Source organism: Anarrhichthys ocellatus, unplaced genomic scaffold, assembly GCF_004355925.1.
Source record: "Anarrhichthys ocellatus isolate YVR2014 unplaced genomic scaffold, GSC_Weel_1.0 scaffold7, whole genome shotgun sequence".
Classification (NCBI taxonomy): domain Eukaryota; kingdom Metazoa; phylum Chordata; class Actinopteri; order Perciformes; family Anarhichadidae; genus Anarrhichthys; species Anarrhichthys ocellatus.
In genome coordinates, this window is record NW_022280037.1 from 9,137,710 (window position 1) to 9,161,890 (window position 24,181).

General features: G+C 44.9%; 4 protein-coding genes across 4 annotated transcripts in view; 2 read left to right on the top strand and 2 right to left on the bottom strand.

Annotated features, from left to right (window-relative positions):
* Positions 1–7,354, top strand: part of stag1a (STAG1 cohesin complex component a) — a 34,325-nt gene extending 26,971 nt beyond the window's left edge. The window contains exons 21-32 of the mRNA XM_031847002.1: positions 57–149; positions 487–661; positions 840–979; positions 1,221–1,322; positions 1,460–1,608; positions 1,867–1,995; positions 2,081–2,283; positions 2,424–2,592; positions 2,746–2,862; positions 3,044–3,158; positions 3,455–3,535; positions 3,743–7,354. Coding sequence (XP_031702862.1) covers positions 57–149; positions 487–661; positions 840–979; positions 1,221–1,322; positions 1,460–1,608; positions 1,867–1,995; positions 2,081–2,283; positions 2,424–2,592; positions 2,746–2,862; positions 3,044–3,158; positions 3,455–3,535; positions 3,743–3,766 — 1,497 coding nt within the window. The 3' untranslated portion in view covers positions 3,767–7,354. The remainder of the gene's footprint in view (positions 1–56; positions 150–486; positions 662–839; positions 980–1,220; positions 1,323–1,459; positions 1,609–1,866; positions 1,996–2,080; positions 2,284–2,423; positions 2,593–2,745; positions 2,863–3,043; positions 3,159–3,454; positions 3,536–3,742) is intronic.
* Positions 5,898–10,291, bottom strand: pccb (propionyl-CoA carboxylase subunit beta). Its single transcript, XM_031847004.1, has 15 exons — positions 9,998–10,291; positions 9,398–9,517; positions 9,216–9,284; positions 8,821–8,877; positions 8,603–8,716; positions 8,352–8,462; positions 7,997–8,105; positions 7,748–7,868; positions 7,580–7,661; positions 7,378–7,501; positions 7,162–7,269; positions 6,973–7,073; positions 6,700–6,798; positions 6,431–6,530; positions 5,898–6,349 (listed from the first exon to the last, which is right to left on the bottom strand). Exons 1-15 carry the CDS (start codon positions 10,226–10,228, stop codon positions 6,228–6,230), a joined length of 1,668 nt encoding a protein of 555 aa, XP_031702864.1. The 5' UTR covers positions 10,229–10,291; the 3' UTR covers positions 5,898–6,227.
* Positions 10,292–11,979: 1,688 nt separating this feature from the next.
* Positions 11,980–18,254, top strand: msl2a (MSL complex subunit 2a). The gene is made up of 3 exons (XM_031847003.1): positions 11,980–13,028; positions 13,744–15,155; positions 15,294–18,254. Exons 1-3 carry the CDS (start codon positions 12,887–12,889, stop codon positions 15,594–15,596), a joined length of 1,857 nt encoding a protein of 618 aa, XP_031702863.1. The 5' UTR covers positions 11,980–12,886; the 3' UTR covers positions 15,597–18,254.
* LOC116383294 (tumor necrosis factor ligand superfamily member 10) lies at positions 17,573–22,024 on the bottom strand. The gene is made up of 6 exons (XM_031847005.1): positions 21,771–22,024; positions 20,779–20,919; positions 19,975–20,020; positions 19,754–19,870; positions 18,531–18,754; positions 17,573–18,436 (listed from the first exon to the last, which is right to left on the bottom strand). Exons 1-6 carry the CDS (start codon positions 21,882–21,884, stop codon positions 18,227–18,229), a joined length of 852 nt encoding a protein of 283 aa, XP_031702865.1. The 5' UTR covers positions 21,885–22,024; the 3' UTR covers positions 17,573–18,226.
* Positions 22,025–24,181: the final 2,157 nt, after the last annotated feature.

Sequence of the window (24,181 nt, forward strand, 5' to 3'; positions counted from 1 at the left end):
GTGTGTGTGTGTGTGTGTGTGTGTGTGTGTGTGTGTGTGTGTGTGTGCCTGCGCAGGATGACCTGGTGGCTCTCAGGAGAGTGGTGAAGTCTTTCTTGGCCGTGTGCCAGCAGTGCCTGTCAAACGTCAACACACCGGTCAAAGAACAGGTAACAACACACACCTGTGTGAGCTGCTCACACCGTCACACGTCATCACTGACGATTTTAATGTTTACAAATATGTGCATTGTTGTCAGAATGTTTTTTTTGGATTCTGGAGAACAGAACCAGTTAAAGACCAGAAACAGTGTTCATTACAAATTCGACCCGGTTGTTAGTGTGTGATATGTTATGGCCGAGGAGAGGAGAGAAGGTAGATAGTCAGATCTACAGGTAGACATGTTTCTGTTGACCCATAAAGAAATGAATTTTTACTTTCTCTTGTAGATGAACAGGTAACACTTCTCCATCAGATCATAACTCCTCATTTGTGGCTCTTCTTCAGGCGTTCATGCTTCTCTGCGACCTGCTGATGATCTTCAGTCACCAGCTGGCTTCCGGCGGCAGGGAAGGCCTCCAGCCGCTGGTCTTCAACCCGGACACCACTCTGCAGAAGGAGCTGCTCACCTTCGTCCTGGACCACGTCTTCATCGACCAGGACGACGAGAATCAGAGCATGGGTGAGAACTTCTTGCTCTGTTTTGGGTCTCCGAGCACATTGTTTTAGGATTAAGATAGGAACAAGATGATCATAAATATAATCAACACAATGCCCCTATATATTTTATATTATACTTTTCCACTTTTCTCCCCCTATTCCTCTTCCTCCTCCTCATTTCTCTGTCCGTCTACCTGCAGAGGGAGACGAGGAAGACGAGGCCAACAAGATCGAGGCGCTCCACAAAAGGAGAAACCTGCTCGCTGCTTTCTGCAAACTCATAATCTACGACATCGTAGACATGCCCGCTGCTGCCGACATCTTCAAACACTACATGAAGGTGACTGTTCCTCTGTACTCGTGTACAATATTGACATCATCAACATAAAATAAAGAGGCGACAGGAAACTGATACAGATTTAGAAGTCAGCAGGTGATGTGGTTAAAATAAGATGATGAGAAAACTTAAAACTGAATCTAAAGAGGTGATTTAAATGATAACGATCTTTATTCTTGAGTCTAGATTACAGAACAGATTTCATCACAATTTCTGACTAAACTGTCTTCTTTCTCTGTCTCAGTATTATAATGATTATGGCGACATCATCAAGGAGACTCTGAGTAAAACCAGACAGGCGGACAAGATTCTTTGTGCCAAGACGCTCATCCTCAGTCTGCAGCAGGTGAGACATGAACGAAGACAACATTACAAGCCACATACACGGCTCCCTGGCTTGAAATAGTGCATTCTTTTTAAGTTGTGAGAGCCCTCGTGTGTATGTGCGCACACAAACACTTTTGTCAACGTGTGTGTTTCCAGCTGTTCAACGAGCTGCTGCTGGACCAGGGGCCCAACCTGGACCGGACATCGTCTCACGTCAGCGGCATCAAGGAGCTGGCCCGCCGCTTCGCCCTCACCTTCGGCCTGGACCAGATCAAGACCAGAGAGGCTGTCGCCACGCTGCACAAGTAAGATCACATCCAGAGTATCACATACAATTCAGTGCGTACATGTCCGGATGTATATTACGTTGACAAGATTTCTGAGAAGTGAGCTTACTGCACACTCAGCTGCCCCACAATGCAGTGCGTCTAGTTTCTCTTTTGATGTCACCTTTGGTGTCTCTGAATCTCACTTTGTGTTGCTTTCCATTCATTTATTTTCTCTCTCTCTCTCCCTCCCTCTCTCTCTCCCCCCCCCCCCCTCCCCCCCCCCTCTTGTATCAGGGATGGAATCGAGTTTGCGTTTAAGTACCAGAATCCTCGAGGAGCAGAGTTTCCTCCCATCAACCTGGCCTTCCTGGAGGTTCTGAGTGAATTTTCTTCCAAACTAATCCGCCAAGACAAGAAAACGGTGTAAGTACTCCCTGCTATGGTTTTTAAACTCTCTTTTAATTTAAAAATGAGTGAATTATGCTAAAAAGGCCGCATGTCTCCTCAGCCACTCGTACCTGGAGAAGTTCATGTCGGAGTCGATGTCGGAGCGTCGGGAGGATGTGTGGCTGCCGCTGATCTCCTACAGGAACAGCCTGATGACGGGAGGAGACGAGGACCACATGTCCGTCACGTCGGGCTCCAGCAGCAAGGCCGGCTCGGTCCGCAGCAAGAAGGGACGACTGCCGATACACAAGAAGCGCATCGAGGGTGAGGATACGGGAGCACAAATAGAGTTCTTCCGGTTTTATTCGGGTTGGCTGCCCTGAGGCTGTTGTGGGAAGTGAGACATGTTGATGGTTGTCTGCCGTTGTGTGACCGATACTGAGTGTGTGTGTGTTCATTCTCAGAAGAGAGCAGTGTTGAGAGCTCGTGGTTGTTGCGTAACGACACTCTTCAGACACCGGGAGCTCTGCAGACTCCTCAGCTCACCTCAACAGTTCTCCGAGAGAACCGACCGGCAGAACACATGCCCGACCCGGACTCAGAACCCGGATCAGAGAACGACTTCGTACACAAGTGAGTATAGAAATGGGGGAAATTCCGAGGTGCTGATCCGTATCATTCCTTAGGGCCCATTCTCCGCCTAACACATTGTTGGAGGTCCCGCTGTCTCTCCCACGGGCCCCCACATGTTTTGGCCCCTGATGTTGATCCTCTGCTTGTCTTCAGTCCTCAGATGCAGATGTCGTGGCTCGGCCAGCAGAAGATGGAGGAGGTGAACAGGAAGGACCGGACGGGGATGAACTACATCAAGGCGCGCAGCAACCAGGGCGTGCGGCAGACTGTGTAAGTGTATTTAAAGCTTTCAAAGGGGACGACGCTGGCTGATGCTCGGCTTCGTGCCGTCACCGTGTTTCACGCCAGTCCCTAAATTAGAGAGACACACCATTTTTTTTTAATTAACGAAGAGCGAATAACAAAAAAAAAGATATAAAACGGTGTCTTTTGAAATTATATTTCCCATCAGGCGTGGGTTGATGGAGGATGACGCGGAGCCCATCTTTGAGGACGTGATGATGTCATCGCGGGGCCAGCTGGAGGACATGAACGAGGAGTTTGAGGACACGATGGTGATCGACCTGGTCAGTGACGTCACCTTCTCCCAACACATCTTTTAAATTCTGAATAATAAAGATCATTTTTTATTTTTTTGCTTTAATGTACATGTAAAGTATGTTTGCGTTTAAAACTGAAATGGTTTATATATTGTATAATTGTGACATGTGTGTGTTTCTCCATGGATTGAGCGTTTTTCATACTTTAACAGTATTTATATAGCACTTACACCTGATTTATAACAAAAATACATGAAAATTTCACTTTTTACAATATGGGACCTTTAATTAAACGTCTTAATATGTGATTTTGTCCGTCCCAGCCGCCATCGAGGAACAGACGGGAAAGAGCAGAATTGAGACCGGACTTCTTTGACTCTGCAGCGATGATCGAGGACGAGTCGGTAAGTAGATCTGAAACTATTATTCAATTAATTGACGAGCCAGTTGACACAAAATTAATCTCAGACTATCTTGATCACTTTTTAATTCTTTGCTTCCAGCCTCTAAAATGTGAACATTTGCTGTTTTGTTTGCTTCCTGCCGGGTTGAAGCTCAGATACTTTCTGCGTAACATTGTCTGACAGTCGCTCTCCTCTCCATCTCTCCAGGGATTCAGCATGCCCATGTTCTGATCTGGGAAGAAGTGAAGATCCTGAGATCATGATCCACATCAGGAGTTAAACAGAAGGCGGGTTTTGGGACATCTAACCCAGATAACCTGCCAATCAAACTCTTAAGAAGAAGAAAAAAACATTGTTGAAGTACTTTTCTCTTTCTACAAGACACGATGGACGGATGTCTGTTCAGCGGGTCTTCCGATGGATCCTGCATCAGCTGGAACTCACCGGGAAGCGTGAAACGAGAACGGGCTCTGTTCTTTCAGACCAGGCCGGAGGATCCAGAACATTCTCCAGAATCTAGTCCGGATTACTCAAGAGCTTCTCGTTGCTCTAAATCTTCCTCCTCCTCCTCCTCCTCCTCAGCCTGTTGGTTTGGCTCTTGTTAGCGGTAGCTCTGACGGCGCTCTGGCTCAGTAATCCTGCTGCCGGCCGATGAGGACTCGCAGTTTTTACGGTTCCCCGTTACACAGATGTACAGTTGTTTGGTGAGCAGCGTAACACTCTGTAGCCCCCCCCGCGCCCGCCCTTCTTTTGGTGTCACACTTCGATCCGTCTAGTTAAATCCAACGTAGAGAGGATCTCAATACTAAGTGTTCTATATCTTTGCTCTTATTACCACCCACCGACCCCACTCCTCTCTCTGTTCACCATCTGAGTCCTTGTATGTGGTGGTGCTGGTGCTGGTGTGTGTGTGTGTGTGTGTGTGTGTGTAAAGTGATGGTGGTTGAGTAGTCGCACATGCACACGGAGGTCGACAGCTGTTGACTGACCTGGCGGGAGTGATGCAACCGGCAAAGCAACCAACCTCTGACAGAGGCCTCCACCTTCTCACATCTCGTAAACATTCTGCACACACGCACACACGAGTAAGTTTTGAAGTTAAAAACGTTTTAAAAAAAAAAAGACAATAAACATATTTTGAATTCTGTAGCTTTAGTACTAAAGTTTTAAATCAAGTGTGTTTTTGTTTTTGTCTGATGTTTGTACAGCTTTTTCTTGAATATGTATCTCGTTTGTTGCCAAATTGTGGCCTACATACTTACAGTATATTCCAGCCCCTCCCCCTCCACCTGTAATTCATATCTAATGGTGACCCAGCTCAGATTGTTGCTGTGGGACGCCAGTTTTTAAGCGCTGTAGGGTCCGATTGTAATGGTTTCACAGTTCAGTATTACAGCAGCATATGTTTCTACAGGTCAAATCGAGTTACGTTTTTACACCCGCCTTCAGTGTTAACTGATCCAAGAAGTTTAAGATTTGTTGTTATCATTGTTCAAAGTGGTGGATTTCTATGTCTGACAGATTTGTTTGAATGTGTTTTGAATGTTTCCCGCCATATCGTTGTTCCCCCTCCGTCGGTTAATCAATCATTTACCTTTACCTCCTGTACATATCAGAGACAATTGGATCTTTTCTGCAGTGCAGTTGACATCAGTTGCCCTAAAATGCTCTAAAAGCCTGTTTTTGTTTTTTTCTGTGAACCTAAATTCTTTTTAATAAAATAAAATCTGTAATCGATTATTGGACCCGTGTTTGTGTTTAGTGCTCGACGGGTCATTTTTGACCAAACGATCTCAACTCAAGGTTCACGCGCTCGCTTGTTCTGCCGCTGTCAGCGTTCTCACGCGATGCTCAGCTGCCATTGGAACTTTCGATGTTCGTACTTACCATGATATTCTGAACTTCTCTCATCCCCGTTGAGTTTGACAGTTCCCTAGGTTACCAGATATCATTGTAAGAGATTAGTAAAGCTTATCTTTCCCGTTGAAAGTGCAAAAGAATGGCGGCAGGACGTTTCAAGTGCAGTTTGAAACGTAAAAATGTATTCTGCCACTGAAGATAGCGAGGTCTGACAATTAACAAAACTATCTGCTTTTATCCTTAAACATTAAATCTAATACTATGGGAATTGCATTGGAAAAGTAGTCAGTAAGAAAACACTTGGTATTGAGTCCATGATTTATTTTACAAATGGCAGTCAGCCAGAGAGGAAAGGCACTGTGTCAGGATGACTTCTTGACCTAAATGGAACACAGGGAGTGCACCTGAAAGTGCTCACTAATGTACACACCCCAAACCTCGATTAAATACAGTACATACGACTTAGGAAACACCGTACGTGGACAACATGTTTGCATTTCCACTAATACCACCATGTTGACAGCTGGTTGCCCGCGTTTTATCGGCGAAACGTAACCTACCCTTTCAGATACAATCTTGTTCTCAAAATGTCCTAAGTGTCAAAGTGACCAATATGGCCACTACTGACAGCAACTACCTCTCATGTGTGTCTTCACTATCATCCTCTTCAGGTGTGCATATCAGTGGCTGTACAGATAAATGTGCTGAGCTAGGGCTGCTTGAGCGGTGCATGACTAGACAAACAACCCAAATCGTCACGAGGTCACGCCGCAGTTCATTTGAATGCAGAGTCCGTGTCAGAAGAAGTGCCTTTAGCCGGTGTTGGTGTGGTTCACAGAGGAATGTTGGCGTGTTTCTTCCAGGGGTTTATCTGCTTCTTGCTGGCCAGCACCTCCAGATCTCTGCAGATCCTCTTGCGAGTGGTCGACGGCTCGATTATGTCATCCACGAAACCTGAAACAAACAGTTGGCCGGTCACAAACGGAAGTGTATGATTTACTTTTTTTCGTGCTGTGAAGAAGTGAGAAAGTTCACCTCTGAGAGCAGCGGGGAAAGGGTTGGCGAACTTCTCGATGTATTCAGCCTCCGCCTCCGCCTGGTTCTCCTTTCCTCTGAAAATAATCTGAACGGCACCCTGAGAGAGACGGACCGTGCGTCATCGTTAGCGATCACTCAAAGTCGAAATATGATTTCAAATGGCTGTGGTGTGCTTCGCTGTCGACCTGCATGCACGCTATCGAATCAAACGAAGGAAAGAGAGAGAGATAGAGACAGACGAATAGAAAGAACTTGTGTGTTTGTACCTTGGCACCCATGACCGCGACCTCAGCAGTGGGCCAGGCGTAGTTCACGTCTCCTCTCAAGTGTTTGGAGCTCATCACGTCATAGGCTCCTCCGTAAGCCTGGGGGGGGACACAAACCCAGTCCACAGTGAACGTTTATTCTGACTTAATTAAGACTGATCACCACGCTGCTTTTAATGCAAACTCAGCCCCGAGTACAGCTACTCCAGTCTTCCAGTAAAGAGATTTAGAATGTCTTCTACTGTGAAGGTTCACACACACACACACACACACCTTTCTGGTGATGATCGTTATTTTCGGGACAGTGGCTTCTGCAAAGGCATACAACAGCTTGGCTCCATGTCTGATGATGCCTCCATACTCCTGAGCGGTACCTGTTGACAACCATCACAGCATTAAACATCTTTGAATGCAGCCAGTGTACAGTATATATATGCACTGTGAGAAGTTTAAAAACAATACCTGGCAGGAAGCCTGGCACATCCACAAAGGTGATGATGGGAATGTTGAAAGCGTCGCAGAAGCGTACAAAGCGAGCTCCCTTCACTGAGGAGTTGATGTCCAAACAACCTGATGAACAACACAGATATGATTTAAAAAGGGAAAAATACAGAATGACCTAACGCTGATAAGCTATCCCTTCTCTCTTACGTTTGGCCCTTCAGTTAGTTTACTCACCAGAAGCCACTTTGGGCTGGTTACCCACAATGCCTACGGTGCGGCCGTTCATGCGGGCAAAGCCCACCACGATGTTCTTGGCGTAGTTGGGCATGATCTCAAAGAAGTCGCTCTCGTCCGCTACCTGAACAGATGCATTAAGAGAGGAAACCATTAGCACTCGCAGAGATTAAATAAGACACTTTAGAGTTTGTGCACTTACTGCTTTAACGATGTCCAACATGTCGTAGGCTTTAGTCGTCTCGAACGGCACAATGGTGTCCAATGAGTGTACCATACGATCGCTGAAAGCAAAAAAAAGGGATGACGTGAGTTGAAAAAAACAAAGATATTCTGCCATTAATAATTATTGTTTTTGGTGAACGCTTACCTGCTGTCTTGGCACTCCCTGATAGGAGCAGCATCCTGATTGCTCAGTGGCAGGAAGTTGAAGAACTCTCGCACGTTGAGCAAGGCTTCGACATCATCCTCGAAAGCGTGGTGAGCCACTCCTGAGAACAAGACGTCAGACATTTTTTTAGACCCCCCAAAGACAAGAATTCCCTTTAGGTTGAGATGTTGTGTTAAACGGCAGCCTCAATGGAAAACAAGTGACACAAGCTTTTACATGCACACTAACCAGACACGGTGGTGTGTGTTTTGGCTCCACCGAGCTCCTCTTGAGTCACATCTTCGTTGGTGACAGACTTCACAACATCGGGTCCTGTGATGAACAGGTATGACGTGTCCTACACACACAGACAGAGGTATTAGGCTAATGTAAGTGGGAATACAATCCTAGAAGGATAACTGCATAATTCATTATGTAGCACTATACTGCAACTTTTGCATGCACAATTAGCAGAATGTTGACATTTTAGAAACACTGAAACGTTTGACTTCGGATGTCTGCTGTGGCTAAAAATCAATAAAATGTGGATTATTAGATCATTACTAATTCTAGTGTTTAAAGCTGTATTTGTGCCGCTCCCTACTTTAACCATGAAGGTGAAATCCGTGAGGGCCGGGGAGTAGACGGCTCCTCCTGCACAGGGGCCCATGATGAGGGAGATCTGAGGGACGACTCCTGAAGCCATCACGTTCCTCTGGAAGAAGGAGAAGGTTTGGTTTTCACTCTTTCATCCAGAGTGTCTGACTGACCCGATACCTCCGGCCGAGAGAGTTTCAGAATGTTAACATTTTGAATATGTTGAGAGCAGATTTTAGTCAGTGAGCAGTAACATACCAGGAAGATATCTGCATATCCAGCCAGAGACTCCACTCCCTCCTGGATCCGAGCTCCTCCGGAGTCGTTCAGCCCGATGACCGGGGCTCCAACCATCATGGCCTGGTCCATAATCTGAGTGCAGAACATTTAAACGTTGTACATCCATCCTCTCATTGTTGACAAGGAATAACAGTTTTTCTTCTATTTAGCTTATATTGCTATGTAGCTGCTGTTACCTTACAAATCTTCTGTGCGTGAGCTCCAGACAGACTGCCACCGAACACTGTGAAGTCCTGAGGGAAGAATATTAAACATGTAACGCCAAGCTGCTTTGTATTGCTGCGGCCGGTAGCACCCATTGAATTTCACTACATTTCTGTCTTTATTTGTTGTGTTTATCACTAATGATCATGGTGCTTGGTGCTCAAACACAGTCAAAGTTGATGGACAATGTTAATGTGAAGATGCCGCCCATATCATCCGCCCAGAGAATTGTTTTTTATGCTGCCATTGATGCAAATAAATAAAAAAAGTGCACAACAGGAATGTAATGGATATAACTGAATTTCGTTGTGCATCCCTGTGTTGCATAATGATCCTTGAATCCCTTTACTTTAGTTCCACGTCGTACCTGACTGAACACATAAACCAGCCGGCCATTGATCCGTCCTCGGCCTGTCACGACGCTGTCGCCCGGGAACTGTGACAGAGAGAGACAAAGATGTTATGAGATTTAAGTATTTGAAACCCCAGTGGAAGAACGAGTCTCTTGCTTCCAGTGGATCCAGTTGTGGTCTGCGTGCCGGCTGGTACCTTGTTCCTGTCCTGCTCCATGCCGAAGTCAGAGCAGCGATGCTCCACGAACATGTCCGACTCCACGAAGGACCCGGGGTCCAGCAGAAGGTCCACTCGCTCCCTGGCTGTCAACTTACCCTGCAACACAAAACACCACGTTACCACACAGACAACACTACAGGTGAGCACACTACAGGTGAGTGTTACAACAAATACCTACACACATGTGTGGCCAGTGTTTATCATTTAGAGGGCTGCTTGCAATATGGACTTTTTCTATGATTTGTCAAATATTTAACTTGCTGGATTAGCCCAAAGAAACATGCCATTTTTAACCCTAAATACTTTCTGAAATATGATTACATTACATGCATATACAGAGTTTTTATCATGATCACTTCCTTCTAGTTACATGTTGTGCCTTACTGTAATAATTAACCCGAGCAAGGTAAGAAAGTTAGTTTTTAAAGGTCATTTAAAAACCTCCAGCAGCAACCACTGACTTTGAGACAAGCATTTGACGACAACAACTCCACCCTGTATCGTTTTGAAGCTTTAATAACATGCTAGCTTACATGTTGGCTAACACGAATAGAAGAAATACTATGTCGCTTTTACCTTTTTGTGTTGTGCATCTATTCTCTGCTGACCTCCCCCGCACAGCGCCATCTTCCGTTTCTCGTCAATCCTCTCCTTCACGCTCAAGTGGCTGACAGAATTCCAGCGGCAGTTCGCCGGCGGCATTGCGGCAGCGACTGCGCCATATTTCCCGGGCGCCAGACTCCTGAAAGACGTCCTCAGCCCGTTTATCAGTCCGCCGCTTCTTCGGGCCAGAGTGAAGGCCGCCATCTTTGCCTGACGCGTGTGTGTGTGTTCTCGGGAGAGCGAGACTACAGGCTCGTTCGAGATGAGCTGCGTCTCGCCTGGGAAGTGGACGAGAGCAGGCGGCAGCAGCGGAGGGGGGCGTTGATTACCGGGAACGAGCTTTCACAGCCAATAAGAAAGGAGGATTGCGTACCACATGTAGATGGGCGGGACCTGGAAGGGATCATTTCCTGGAACTTCCTTTACGTAAAGGCCCAATCCCAATGTCCCTCCCAAAGCCTTAAACCCTCACAAGATGAGAGGTCATTTCAAATAATATATTTACTCATTCTGTCAAAACAGCTTCAATGACTAAATTCAATATTTGATGAATAAATAAATAAATATCCTCTGATTTTATGTTTTTTTTAACCCTTAATGTTTCTGAGTAAATGTGACGACATGCTGAACACACGTGAGCCGTCCTCTTTGTTTACCTTTTTTTTTTACGTCTCCATGCGTTCAGCGGTAACCCCGTGTTTAACGTCACATTGCAATGAATTGTGGGTTAATGCCCTTGGGCAAAGTCTGCATCTAATTTATGGAAAGTGTTCATAAAGGGCTCAAAATGTCTGCGAGTGAGCCCTCAAACACTCGATGATCTGACAGTGCCTTAAACCCTCACGTGAGTGTTGAGATTTGGGCCCCAATGAGGGTCTCTGGCATACATTTTAAGCTCGTTATGAACCCTCTCCATAAATCCAAATTTCTGCAGATTCAGCCCAAGGGAATTACTTACAATTCATAGCATTGTGTCAGTTAAACGCGGGGTTACAAGTGGAAGCATGGAGACGTAAAAGAAGACAAACAAAGAGGACGGCATGTGGGTGTTTAGCCTGGCAAATTACATTTCCTCCGAAATATTAAAGAGTTTAGATGGAACATAAAAAAACACATGAAATCAGAGGAATGGAAGCCGAGGTTATATGACAGAGATTTATTCATCAAACATTTAATTTTGTCATTAAAGCTGTTTTGACAAAAAAAAGAGTAAATAGATTTGGAAAGAGCCTGGCCATAATTTGCACCATTAAACATTAATGTAAGCCTCTTCACTTCTGATTTTCTCAATAATAGTAGCACCACAGTCACTGTCACCTTCAATTCGTTATTCAACTGTACAACTTTTGTTATTGATCGGGATGTTAAGAGACATGCAGTATCCATTAAAGTTATATATTATATCTATTCAGTCTTCTGAAATATAGCGTATGATTCAGTGCTGTTAAAGCCTTTAAAATATTTACAACATTAACTGGAACAAGAGCTGCCAAAAGCTGATGAAATGTGTATGTAGTTTCAATTTTATTTTATCCATTTTCTCACTTTCTTCTTGAAAGAATTAATGAATTGCTTCTTTTTTTGGCTAATTGTGTAAATGCAGAAGGTGCAGTAGAGTATGGAAGCCCATTTCAGACACTGAGAATACAATAAACAATAAAGGTCAGTCATTATAATGAGATACTATCAAAATAATGACTTAGCATCTCATGACTATGACTTACTATCTCGTAATTATGACTTAGCATCTCATAATTATGACTTGCCCTCACATAATTATGACTTAGTATCTCATAATTATTAGATACGTATCTCATTATTCTAAAATAATGACATAATTACTGTGTAAATGCAGAAGGTGCTGATGTGTGTACAGAGCATAGAGGAGCTCGCGAACCCTTCGAACACCACGGTAACCAGGGTAACTAGGAGAACTCTCGCGCGATGATCATGGCTGTGGAGAGGGGTTCGATGCGCGAGGAAAAGTGGAAAATCGAATGATTGATACATTTTGCAAAGCGGCTATTTAGCTATGTTTCGGTCGCTGCTCGCCAAGTATTATAGTACAACGTATCAGAATCGTAGGGTTTCGATTCACAGCTTGCATTTCCCTCCGACGCGTGAGGCATAAGGCGGACATTGGGGGGCTTAATGATACGGTTTCATTTTTCCGCTAGCTAATTTTGGCATGCCATGCTAACGCAAACTGGTTAGCTTTGTTTACATCAAGCGCGCGCCTGGGATATGTTAGCTCATTGCTAACCCAAACAAATGTATGAGCTTAAGAGCAGCCTTTCGTTCACTTGGGTATCGACAATGAGACGGGGCTAGATAGTAAATGGGCTCTATGGCTAACATTGAGCATCTCTCGTTTAAATCGTTTGGCTGATGTCGTAAGCTAACGGTAGCTGCGTAATGCTAACCTTTTGATTATGGATGGTCATTTGATCCACTGTTAGCTGTTAGACAGCATTGGTGGGGATGTGAGTAATTATAACCAAGGGTCTAATTGGTCCTCATCAATAGGAACTTGAATTGTGATCTCGTTGGTGAATAGTAGCTACCACGAACCGGTGATGCTAGCTCTAGCTAACGTTAGCTGCTGCAGAGCTAGCTAGCGTTGTGCGCGTTTATTGAGAACCGTTTCGGCATATTCGTTGTCTGTTATTGTGTCTATTATATATTCATGTGCCTGCACTGACACACTGGAGTGGCTGCTTGTTGCTCCACCAGGCCACCTTATATTTCCTCTATATACCCGGAGACCTGGCTATCTTTTAGCTCCGTCGCAGTGAGTGGCTGGATTTTTTTTTTTTCTTCTCCCGGGCCGTCTTTTCCCCGAGTCTGCGGAGTAACACTGCTATGAACCCCGTCAATGCAACCAATCTGTACGTGTCCGCCAGCCGGGCCGTGCTGCAGTGTGACCCGCGGCAGCCTCACAGCTTCGCAGAGATGTACAAGCTACTGCCCTTCTTCCGACAGTCCATTGCATGCCTTGTCTGTGGTAAGCATCCTGCAACACAATCAATGTATAACAGCGATACACATCATATTTTGTGTCACCTCATTGCAAGATTAGCATCTGTGTCGTGGCGCAAATTAGTCTAATTTTGCTGAAATGAATCAGTGTTTCATAACTATTCATATTGGCCGATGTGACGGTGGGCGTGCGTGTGTTCGCAGCAGTTGACACGATTTTGTCGCGCTCTCAGTGGTCTCCTTAGCAACTGAGGCTGAGCCCCAGTCATCTCCTCTTGTCAAGACAACAGATGACTCCTCTGTTGTTGTGTCTGCTGCAGAGCCATGTGTTTACTATTTAGGCTTCATTTGCTCACTTCGCTATGCTAGTTGACTATCAATCCTTGCGCAGCTTGCATTGAGGCTCCAATGATTGACAGAATGATATGTGACAATATGTCTGGCCTCTGATGATTATGTAATGCAGTGTTTTTCTTTCATAGATCATGATGTCGGTATTAAAGTTACTGATTTTCCTGAGCTGCTTGAAATGCATCAGTCGGTACTGAAACAATTTAGTTGATAAAAAAGGATTCGGCATATATTTTGAAATGTTGGTCAGACTAAACAAGCTATTTGACGAAGTCACCTTAGGCTGACGGGGAATGGGAATGACTTGTTGATTGTGCCATAGTTGCTGCACATAAGTGCAACAGAGCACCGACAAATGGATTAACTGCTCACTCTTGTTTTTGTCTCAGGTAAACTGCTCCAGGATCCCATTTCCCCAACACATGCAGAGTGTCAGCATTACGTCTGCTTGGGCTGTAAAGGCCAGAAGATGCAGATAAGGCCGCCGTGCAGCCGCTGTAAGGATTACTCCTGCTTCCAGGAGAACAAACAGCTCTCGTTGCTGGTGCAATGTTACAGGAAGCTCTGTCTCTATGTCACTCATTCGCCGTTGCTGCAGTCGATCAGCGGCCATGTGGGAGGGTCTCCAGAGGTTATGGCCCTGCTAGACGAGGTGCTAATGTCACATGAAGATGAGATAGAGACAGAAGACCCGAGCCTAGCACAGGAAAATGTGAATCCATCTGCCCCAAAGTCCCTCACCCCCACAGAGGCACCACCTGCTCCTGCAGAGCTGTCGGCTATACCCCAGAGCTCCTCCTCGGACCCTCCTCGTTCCAATGGACCGCAGGAATGCAACGGAGAGGTGCTGGAGGACCATGATCCTTCTTCTCCTGAGCTGGAAGTATGCGAGCTGGTAGAGGAGCAGCCACAGGCAGACCTGTCTGTGTCCAGTACTGGCTGTGGTGGTCTGGAACTGAGTCTGACCACTGGACCTTTAGCCCCAACTCCAGGCACTGTGTGCTCACTCAGGGATGGGGAATCTGGCAGCAGGGAGCTGGAGGAGGGGGAGGTGTTGCTTCTCAGTGTGGAGGAGGTGTTACAGACTTTGGATCCCCTTCAACCCGGTCGAGATTCTCCTTATACGCAGCCAGAACGTATGCACACTCACACACACACAACCACGGACAGAGCACACGCTCCAATGTACATACAGCTAGACGCAGCTCACAATTACACACAGATTCAAACAGACAGGACTAACACAGTGGCAAGTCACGGTGCTCACATACACACATCTTCTTTCGATCCTCCTCCGACCTCCAAGCCCCCGCCGGTCCGCCTTAAACGAAAACGTTCTCGTTCAGAGAGCGATAGGGAGAAGGTGAAACCTCTCCCTATCGCCTCCATCCTACAGGGCCCCTCCTCACATCTACACACTCCAAACCCTTCTCAGACACTGTACATGCAACCACCTACACCCTCCTTAACTGTGCCGGCACACACATACTCGTCCCTTCCTAACGGGGCGCCCCCCAAGCTCAGTCGGCCTGCGCAGAACCACAATAAAGGTGCCAGAAAGCATGTTGATGCGGGCCCTAAGAAGCCCCATGCGAAGGTACGCAGCGGCGGAGGCTCCAAGACCAAGGACGGCAGCAAAGACCAGCGGTTGATGTCCGGCTGCCTCGTGCCGCCAGCGCCTGTTAGGCCTCCATATAAGAAGCCTGCGGAGAAGAAGGGCTGCAAGTGCGGCAGGGCTACCCAGAATCCATCTGTACTGACATGCAGGGGCCAACGCTGTCCCTGCTATTCAAACCGAAAGGTGAGAGTAGGTTTTGATGTCAATGTATTAAATATTACTATGAGGTAATGACCAGTCATTTTGCAGCTTGTATGCAACATTGATGTGATTCAATAACACTAATGTGCCTCGGCTATTTTTTGTCGTCGTCTTCCTCAGGCGTGCTTGGATTGTATCTGTCGAGGTTGCCAGAACTCCTACATGGCCAACGGGGAGAAGAAGCTAGAGGCCTTCGCTGTGCCAGAGAAAGCCTTGGAGCAGACGCGGCTCACACTCGGCATCAACCTCACCAGCATCACCGCGGCCGCTGCACTCCGCAACCCGGCAACCACCAGCATCCGCACTAACACCCTCCTCAATGTCGCCACAGTGACTGGGACCCCCGTGACTGCAACCTTTCTGTCCCCCAGCCCCCCACAAGAGCCCAGCTATGAGGACAGCCTGGAGCTGCTGATTGGATGAGAGGGCTGGGACTCCATAGACAAGACAGCTCGATGCTGATTGAATGTGACGGCTGATCATTGTATCTGTCGAGACAACCTGTACCTCCCCAACACCCGAGGGGAGGCAATAAGGCAGCTATGGGTCTGTCCTGTTCTGTAAACTGCTCTCCTTCTGTGTTGGAAAATGCTGAGTAGTAAGACTAGCATGGGTGTGCCAAAGCCTCCTGTATTGTGCCTGTGTGCCGGTGTGTATTGTTGCCTGTCTGTAGTGAAACAGTTATACTCGGTTCCAAGGCTGTTCTGTACTCCAGAGGTGCTTTTTCGTTCATAGCACCCAGACATACTATTAGAGGCAATAGGAACCCATACCAGAGTTTGTGTTTGTCAGTGTGTGTGTGCGCACCATTATAGATTTCAGAGTGCGCATGTGTGACTTTTTTTTTTTTTGGTGCGTAATAACAAAAACACGGCATCATCATATCTCGTCACCTGTCGCAGCATTTTCCATGTTTGAGTATTACTCCGTGTGTATTTTAAGGAATGCATCATAGGTATCAGGACGGCCCTTACTAATCCTTAATCCTCTGTGTTCACACCTTAATTGTGAATGAATCTTGTGACTAATCTATGGAGAAGTTATGTCCCACACAAGACTCTATGCCTTTTCTATCTCATTAACTCACTCAATCCGAGTACTGTTAGGCTGATAACGAATTTGTCTTAATGAACTTGACTGATGCAGGCATTGTACAGGCAGCGAGATAATGTCAAAGCACTTGGCTGGCTCCACAGTTTCTGTGCATGTAAGAGTGTGTGCGAGTGTGTGCGAGTGTGTGTATGTGCCTGCTGAGATTTACTGAAATTCAGTGGGGAGTCGGATGGTGGGTTGTAAGCACTTAGTCTGATTGGCCAAATCACAACATAGCAATAGTAGCACCAACAAGGAGCCTCCCAGCTCTCGTGCACACACGCAGTTGTTTACAGTATTGCCATTTATACAGACTATAACCGACTGTCTTCTAAAATATTACACCGTTATGGTTTGATTATGGGATTGTACATGACTGTGTGTTTAGATAAACTGAAGCCATAGATTGTCATTAACAAGACAAAATATCCTCTGCGTGTGCATTCCCCCCCCCCCCCCCCCCCCAGGTGTAGTGTCCCGACTGATTAGAGACCAACTCAGAGACTATTTTTGATACCAAGTGTTTGAGATTTGGTACCACTGTCTTTATTTGTGTTTTAGTTAAAGCACCTTGAAGCCCTCCTATAACTCGAGAGGCTGCGTATTGTCCGTGTTTGTGTTTACTGTAACTACAACATGTTTGTCAGTCCAGATGTGGTGACCAAAAAGAGACTGAAGGAGAGAGTGGGAGGACTCAGGCTGACCAAACAAACACCTTGGTTCTCGACTCAGACCAGGAAGTAGCCGGTGGATTACAGTATGATCAGCAAATATGATCTACCTTCCTGCGTGTGTGTATGTTTCAAGATGTATTTTTGTTTGGGCATTACTTGAACCCTGATTAGTTTTGGGTATTTTTTTTTTTTTTTTATGTACAAAAGCTCTTGTTTGAAGAGTGACCCTTATTATTGCTGAAACATTCACTGCCATAATATGGAAACATGTATTAAATGATAGTTTTTTACTTTTTCAGTATTGTGTCTTTGTCTAGAGGACATGTTTTGACTCAAGTTTTTTTTTTTGTGCAGACAGTGCACCACATATTCACCACAAGCTAGGAAGAAGCCCAAACATGGAAAACATATTTTTCCTGATAAGTGTTTCATACTGTAAATTGTCATTTCCTGTTTAATGATGAAACAAACCTAAAAACAACAAACCAGTACAGGTTAGTCATTTTACCTCGCCTACATTACACTACCCTTAAACATTCAGACCTAATAAAGAGATTTCTTCATTAAATCTGTATAATAATTAGAAAATATATATCGAACTTAAAAGGAATAGACCATCTTTATAGGTATCCATTGGATATAGAAGTGTGAATGTGTCACAAAACACTTTATACTGAGTCAGTGCTTCTCTGTGAGGCTGCATCGTGATCTGTCATGCACACATTCCTTCAAGACATTGCACAAAGGAAATTCAAAAGCACTGTAAGCCAAAAGGAAGCTTCACTTATAATACTGAACATTTAAAATCTTGTGGCATTTTTTGATACTTGTTTTTCATAAAAAGAAGTGTCCTGTGTCCAGCAGCACTGTCATTTCTTGTGGATGACAACTCAATCTATTCTCAATAGAAGTCATTCACACATGAGTACAACATTTAATCTGCATCTATTGTACTTGACCAAACGCCCAGTACTGTGAATGCAGCATGTAATCCATGTTTGCTCTGTCATGCGGTGCTTTCTGTGTACTAGCCTTGAAAAAAACTGAATTGAACTCCCGTGTCAGCTGGAGTAAATACACTTCTTCCAGCTTCTCTTCTTCTGCAGCTCCGCTTCATCATATTCTTACGCTCCCCGAAGAAGTCCTTTGCACCAGTCCATTCTTCTTCTCCAATCCTGTACCAGACAGCTGCTCAAATGATCAAGCCAACATTTGAGTCACTTCTGTTGATGTCTATATGAAGTCATCCCAGTCCCGGACTTTTCTACCCGGGAAGGTTTTCTCACTTTAGCCCACGAGAAAGGCCCCAAAGTAGCTTGCCCTCCCGTCCATCTCCATGGCGCTGGCATTGCTGACGGTGATGAAGAGGCGGTCGGCGGGCTGCAGAAAGGCAGTACCGGCCTGATGGAGGGAGAAGAGACCCGGCTCCTGACCCCGAGGCCAGCAGGCACTCCGGGAAGATTTCATCAGCAAGATGGGCACCGTGTAGGAACTCATCTGTGGGCCATACCACAAAAACAAGATCAAGAAATCTTCGGTCGACACATTGTTTTTCATTTTCAATCGGCTAATAGCATGCACAAAGCCTAACCTTCTTGTAGATATACTGGACAAGCTGTGCTTCTTCTTCCTCCGCCTCCGTCTCCCCCGTGGAGGGCAGTCTGAAGTAGGTCTGGCCGTAGATGTAGTAGAGGCCTGCTCGGGGCACCAGCAGCTCTCCTCCCCTCAGCTCCATGTTCTGCAGGAAGGACAGACCTCTCTGGCCCTCCCACACTCGGATTCGCTCCCCCAGGTAGCCCCTGCTGCTCTGCGGGCCTGCAACACACACACACACACACACACACACACACACACACACACACACACAAATTAAGGCCATTCACTATGATGCAATATCAGTTGAGATTTATAGAGTGTTGCGTTACAGAGTACAACCAGTCACTGATATTCAAATAAGAAACAAATGTTAAAGAAACTCAGTGTGTAAATAATGCTTACAGATGTGCACGCAGACCAGTGGCTTTTGAAAGATAATTGACCACAGCCACGTTTAAAAAGAAGGCTAAAACAGACGACATCCTGGGGTGTGTGTATGTGTGTGTAGATAGACACCTGACCATTCAGAAATATATATTTATGATTACAGTTTTTCTTATTGTCGACAAATGCCATGAAAATACCAGAACCAACAATGTGTTAGTCTGTCTTTTAATTATTTTGTGCCCATTACAGATGTGACTCTCTAAAAATGAGTCATCATATGCTTTCATTTAAAAAAAAGAAAAACGTCTTAAAAAAGGAGTAAATATAATTTACTTGCAATAATAAAAAAACATACAACATTACCAGACGTTTCCTTTAAAGCCAAAACGTGTAAAATTAGAAAGAACTTGACTTTTGGGTCCCCCAGTTGTCGCACTAAAACAGACAATGTGACAAACAGCAATGCATGCTACCTAATTGTATTTGGTAAGGTTTGTTTTACATATGGACAAAGAGAAATTGAGACATTGACTGGTCACAAACACAACGACAGGACATCGTGGAAGGATAAAGCAGCTGCACATCTGCAGGTCCTGACAAACACAGAGACGTTACTGAATCTGAGAGCAGCCTGAGAAGCCTTGGAGCACATTCCTCACCATTGGCCCACGAAAGGTTTGGGTGAGGCAACACAGTACTCAGAGGTGTGTGAGCATCCATCACAACAAAACCCAAGTCCTGTGTTCAAGATGTCCGTTATGCTTTCCAGGACTCTACTTGGTGTACGCACTGGATGTTTTCCTCCTGCGCTACATGAAAAAGGATCCTCACCGTCCGCTGTCGGAGGCTCTGTGGACGAAACGACGCCGGTCACATGGGCGGCAACTTTAGGAAGAGGGACCCCTCGGACCCCAGGACTCAGGAAAGGCAGCACTCCTGTCATCTTATCTGTGAAACCACAGGCAGATAAGAAACACAAACAAGGCATTTTTACTAGAAAAAGTCATACGTTACTCCTATTAACTGATCGTCAATGGAGGCATTGTTCTCACTTCTCATAGCAGTGGATATCTCCTTCTGGAATCTGTCAGCCATCGTCTGAAAGGAAAACACCCAGAGAGACAGAAAGAAAAAGAGAGTGAATGGGTGGCAAGGTCAAGCATCTTGACCCCTTCAGTCTTTATGCCTTTTTAGGTATCTTTAGATCATAAACATTCAGTAATTCACCAGGGGCCTTGTCAGCCCCATTAATCATTTAGTTCTCCCTCTGGGTCAACAAATACATCATCTGTTGACCTGTAATAGCAGTATTCCCCCGCGGGAGAGTCAAGTCAGTTATATTTATATAGCGCCGAATCAAAACACAACTTATCGCATGACACTTTCCATAAAGACCGGGTCAAGACTGTTCTCTTCAATTTACGGAGATCCAACATCTCCCCTTTAACGGGAAGAAACTTGGAGGAGAACCAGGCGCTGGGTGGGTGGCCATGTCCTTCGACCGGTTGGGTCACTAGTATTTAGAAGAGATGTAGAGTTGCATCATGTTTTTTCTGTTCCAATCAGGTGTCCGAGTAGCTGCATGTGATTTAGAAAGAAATCCAATATGTAGTGGAGACAGTTCTGGAAAGAATGACCACTGGTGTTTTAAAAAGGAACAGCGTGCAGGATTAAGAGGGGTCTACCGTAGTTCCCATGCTTGGCACACGGATGAAGTTCAGTCCACCGCTAGATGCCACCAAATACTACACACTGCACCTTTAAATGTAATGAAGGTTTCTCGCACATAGAATTTGGCAATCAGGGAACACAAATTGAAGACAGACTAGACCAAAAAAATGAATAAAATCAAAAACCTTCTCTATGTGGTAGTGGAGCTGTTGCGTAACTTGCCAGCAGGGATCGCTCTTCTTTTCCTCCGCTGAATCTTCATCCTCGGAGCGCAGATTTACGTTTATCAGACAGGACACGCTGCTGCGGGAGAAACTCTCCTGCATCTGTCCACATGTTAGAGGCAAGACAAACAATGCAACCTACCATTAGTTTCCTTATCTATTAATCACTTCATTATTTTCTGAATTAAATCAAGAAATATTTTATTTTCTATAACTTACATTTAAGACGCAAAAACAACAACTAAAGATACACAGTAGTGGTACAGGTGGATGCCAATTAGTGCATGCAATTAACTCGTAAGTGGTCACAGGTGTGTGTGTGTGTGTGTGTGTGAGAGTTGAGGTGGGCGTTTTTGCTGTGACTCAGCCAATCAGAGCTCAGCACCGGATCAGTCAGTTTTTTCTGCTTTTCAACGTGTCAAATCTGAAATAGGTTGCCTTTGGGTGTCACAACGATATCGTTTCCTGCCATTGTTTTATGTTATCTGCTCTCCCAACTTTCTCCTCTCTCATTGTGCAGCCGGCAGATATTCTTGCATGATCGGTACTTTTATTTATTTTTTTAATCTCATATAACCAAATCCAGCAAAGTTCAACCCCTGGAGGAACGGTGAAGTAGCAGATTTTTTAAGTTGAGAACGACCACTTCATGGCATCATTTCGGATACGATTTTACTAGACCTTCCTACAGCACCTACTTTTCAATTGTGAGTTCACGGTGATAGCCTAGTTCATACTTTAATTGTCTTATTCCTTTATTCGTATAGAGACCCTAACAATTGTGTCACTGGCATGGTATCCCTGTAAAAGTAACCAGTATACAGCTCTGTGTTGTAAGTAAAGTTGTCATCATTGGAACGTTGCCTAATATCCCCTTTCCCCTATAAGATGGCAGTCAGTCTGATGCTCTTATTATCTGTTAGATTAAGGGGGACGACGAACGCATATCTTACCGTGCTCAGGACCTTGTTGAAATACACAAAGCTGACGGCAACCGCGATGGTCTGCAGGAGGATCGCTGCGAGCATGATGAGCCCCAGACTCTGGAGAGAAAGAGAAACGGCCATATCGCAGCGTGCGTAATAGGCACCTAGACAAGTTCCGAGGAGCAAGAGACACTTCCAGCAGGGAGGACGAGTCAGATCAAGCTCTGCTGCATTTCTGCTCTGCACGGAGAGAGAGGAGGAGGGACGGAGAGGGAGGGAGGATGAACAGCCTCAAGATGTCACTGTTATTAAGGAGAAATGAGCTGTGAGTTTACTGTTGCACATGCAACTTCATGACGCCTTCAGGGGCCATCGGAAATGCGGAAACCTTTGAGTTAAGAGCTAATGTACAACCCAAACGAGATAATAGTAATTTGGACATGGATGTGTGTATGTATATGTGTATATCCATATATCCGTATGTGTATCATAACTACATCTGAGTTACATATTTAAATTATTTCAAGAATAATTTAAGAGTCCAAATTATTATTATTATTATTATTATTATCTCGTTTGGGTTGTACATTAGCTCTCACGGATGGACAATATGTGTTTCTGAATACTTTAAAGACATTTGCTTAATGTTTGCTTAAGAGTTGAGGTTTAAAGTTCATTATTAGAGTTATTAAAACAAATTGTGAGTGTTTTGAGCAGGTAGTAGTTGTGCACAGATAGAAGATTGGACTTCTGTCATGTGTAGAACACAACATTTTCTAATGGCGTGTAAAATCCTGTAGGCCTAGTTATGTGCAGCAGATGCTTGTTGAAGACAGCAGTTTGTTTTTTTTTCAATATTTGACATTGTTTACTCCTTTCTGTGGTGTCTTTGTTCAACTTCCCAACATCTGCCACAATTTGTAACGGGGTTCATTTATTTTCTTACATTAGATTACTTCCCGCCAGAAGGATTTCAATGCGGTGCAAATTCTTTTTTATGACTTTTTTAGGCAGCGTTAACCATCTTGGTTGAATGAGGCGTTCAGCGTGAGCGGGGAGGCTCTGGAAATGATCAGTGCTAAGAATTGTTGTGTTTTATCAAAATATTTGGCCTTTTGTGTCTTGCTCAACTTTGTATTCATAACAATTTTGACTGTTGCTAAAAAAGATAAAACAATGCCATGTTGGCATATGACCTAAAGCACTTGAGTGCAGATGTAAATAATCAGCATCTGAACAGTGAGATGAAAAAATGCTTCCCCCCCCCCCCCCCTCTCTTTCCTGCGATTGTGAAGTGATCTAAGTGAATGCTATTCAATCATGGTGCCAAATGACCCGCCATTGTGTATTCTTATGTGTAGGCCTAAGTAGCATTTGTCCCAGGGGAGTCATTCAATCTGCAGAGCTTAACCTCGAGTGATTCCTGCTGGTTCCTTTACTTTCATTCCTTCACCTCTCACCCCTGCTCCATTGTCGCTGTGAGGAAGTGAGAGTGGAGCTAAAAGGAATTCACAGCTCCTGGATGTGCACGACCCTCCCAACAATCAAACGGACCTGCGTTAAAGCACACCGGCTGCAGCCGTCATGTTCACACAGGGAGGTATAGCGCTATACCAGTTTGAACATAAGTATTTTCTTTGTTTCCTCTACTGATTAAAATCTCAAAGTGTGGAATGAGATGGTGATGAGAGGTTCCTGTGTTCCCTTAGGTGTGTCAATTCCCAGGCTTGTCAGAGAGAAGTGGGGAGAAGATGACTGATATCTGAAGACTTTCTGGCCTCGGGCAGGGAAGATGACACCCTGAGAGACATACCTGTCTACAGTCCCATGGCAAACAGACAAAGAGAGACAGAGAAAGATGATGAAAAACTATGTTCAAATATTTTTTCCTATCATGTTATTGTTATTTCTTCCTTTTAGAGCCAATCTGCCGGTGGCCTTTGACCTCTGTCATGTCCACGTGCAGCAAGCCCGGACTGGCTTTAATCCTCTGGTGTTTTAAAGCTTAAAGGAATAGTTTGACATTTGGGGAAATATGTTTATTTGCTTTCCATCCAAGGGTTAAATGAGAAGATTGACACTACTTATGTTTACTATATGAAAATACAGCCAGCAGCCATTTAGCTTAGCTTATCTTAAAGATGGGAAACGGGGAAACATCTAGCTCTGTGTAAAGGTAACAAAAGCAAACTACAAACTAACGCTGCATTGTTTCTTATGAATCCCTCCGGCGTGGGAATGGCGATTCGAATCAATCACTGGAATGAAAACTAATATGTAGAAGGGTAATTACAAAATATAATTACATTGAATAGCTATTGCTATTTATAAACATTAGAAGAGTTGTAACTTTAAAACCCTGGAAAAAAGCTGGAACAAATGTTGAGCAAATGGCTCCCTGTGAGGAACACGCAACAGTTCTGTGAAATTGTTAAACT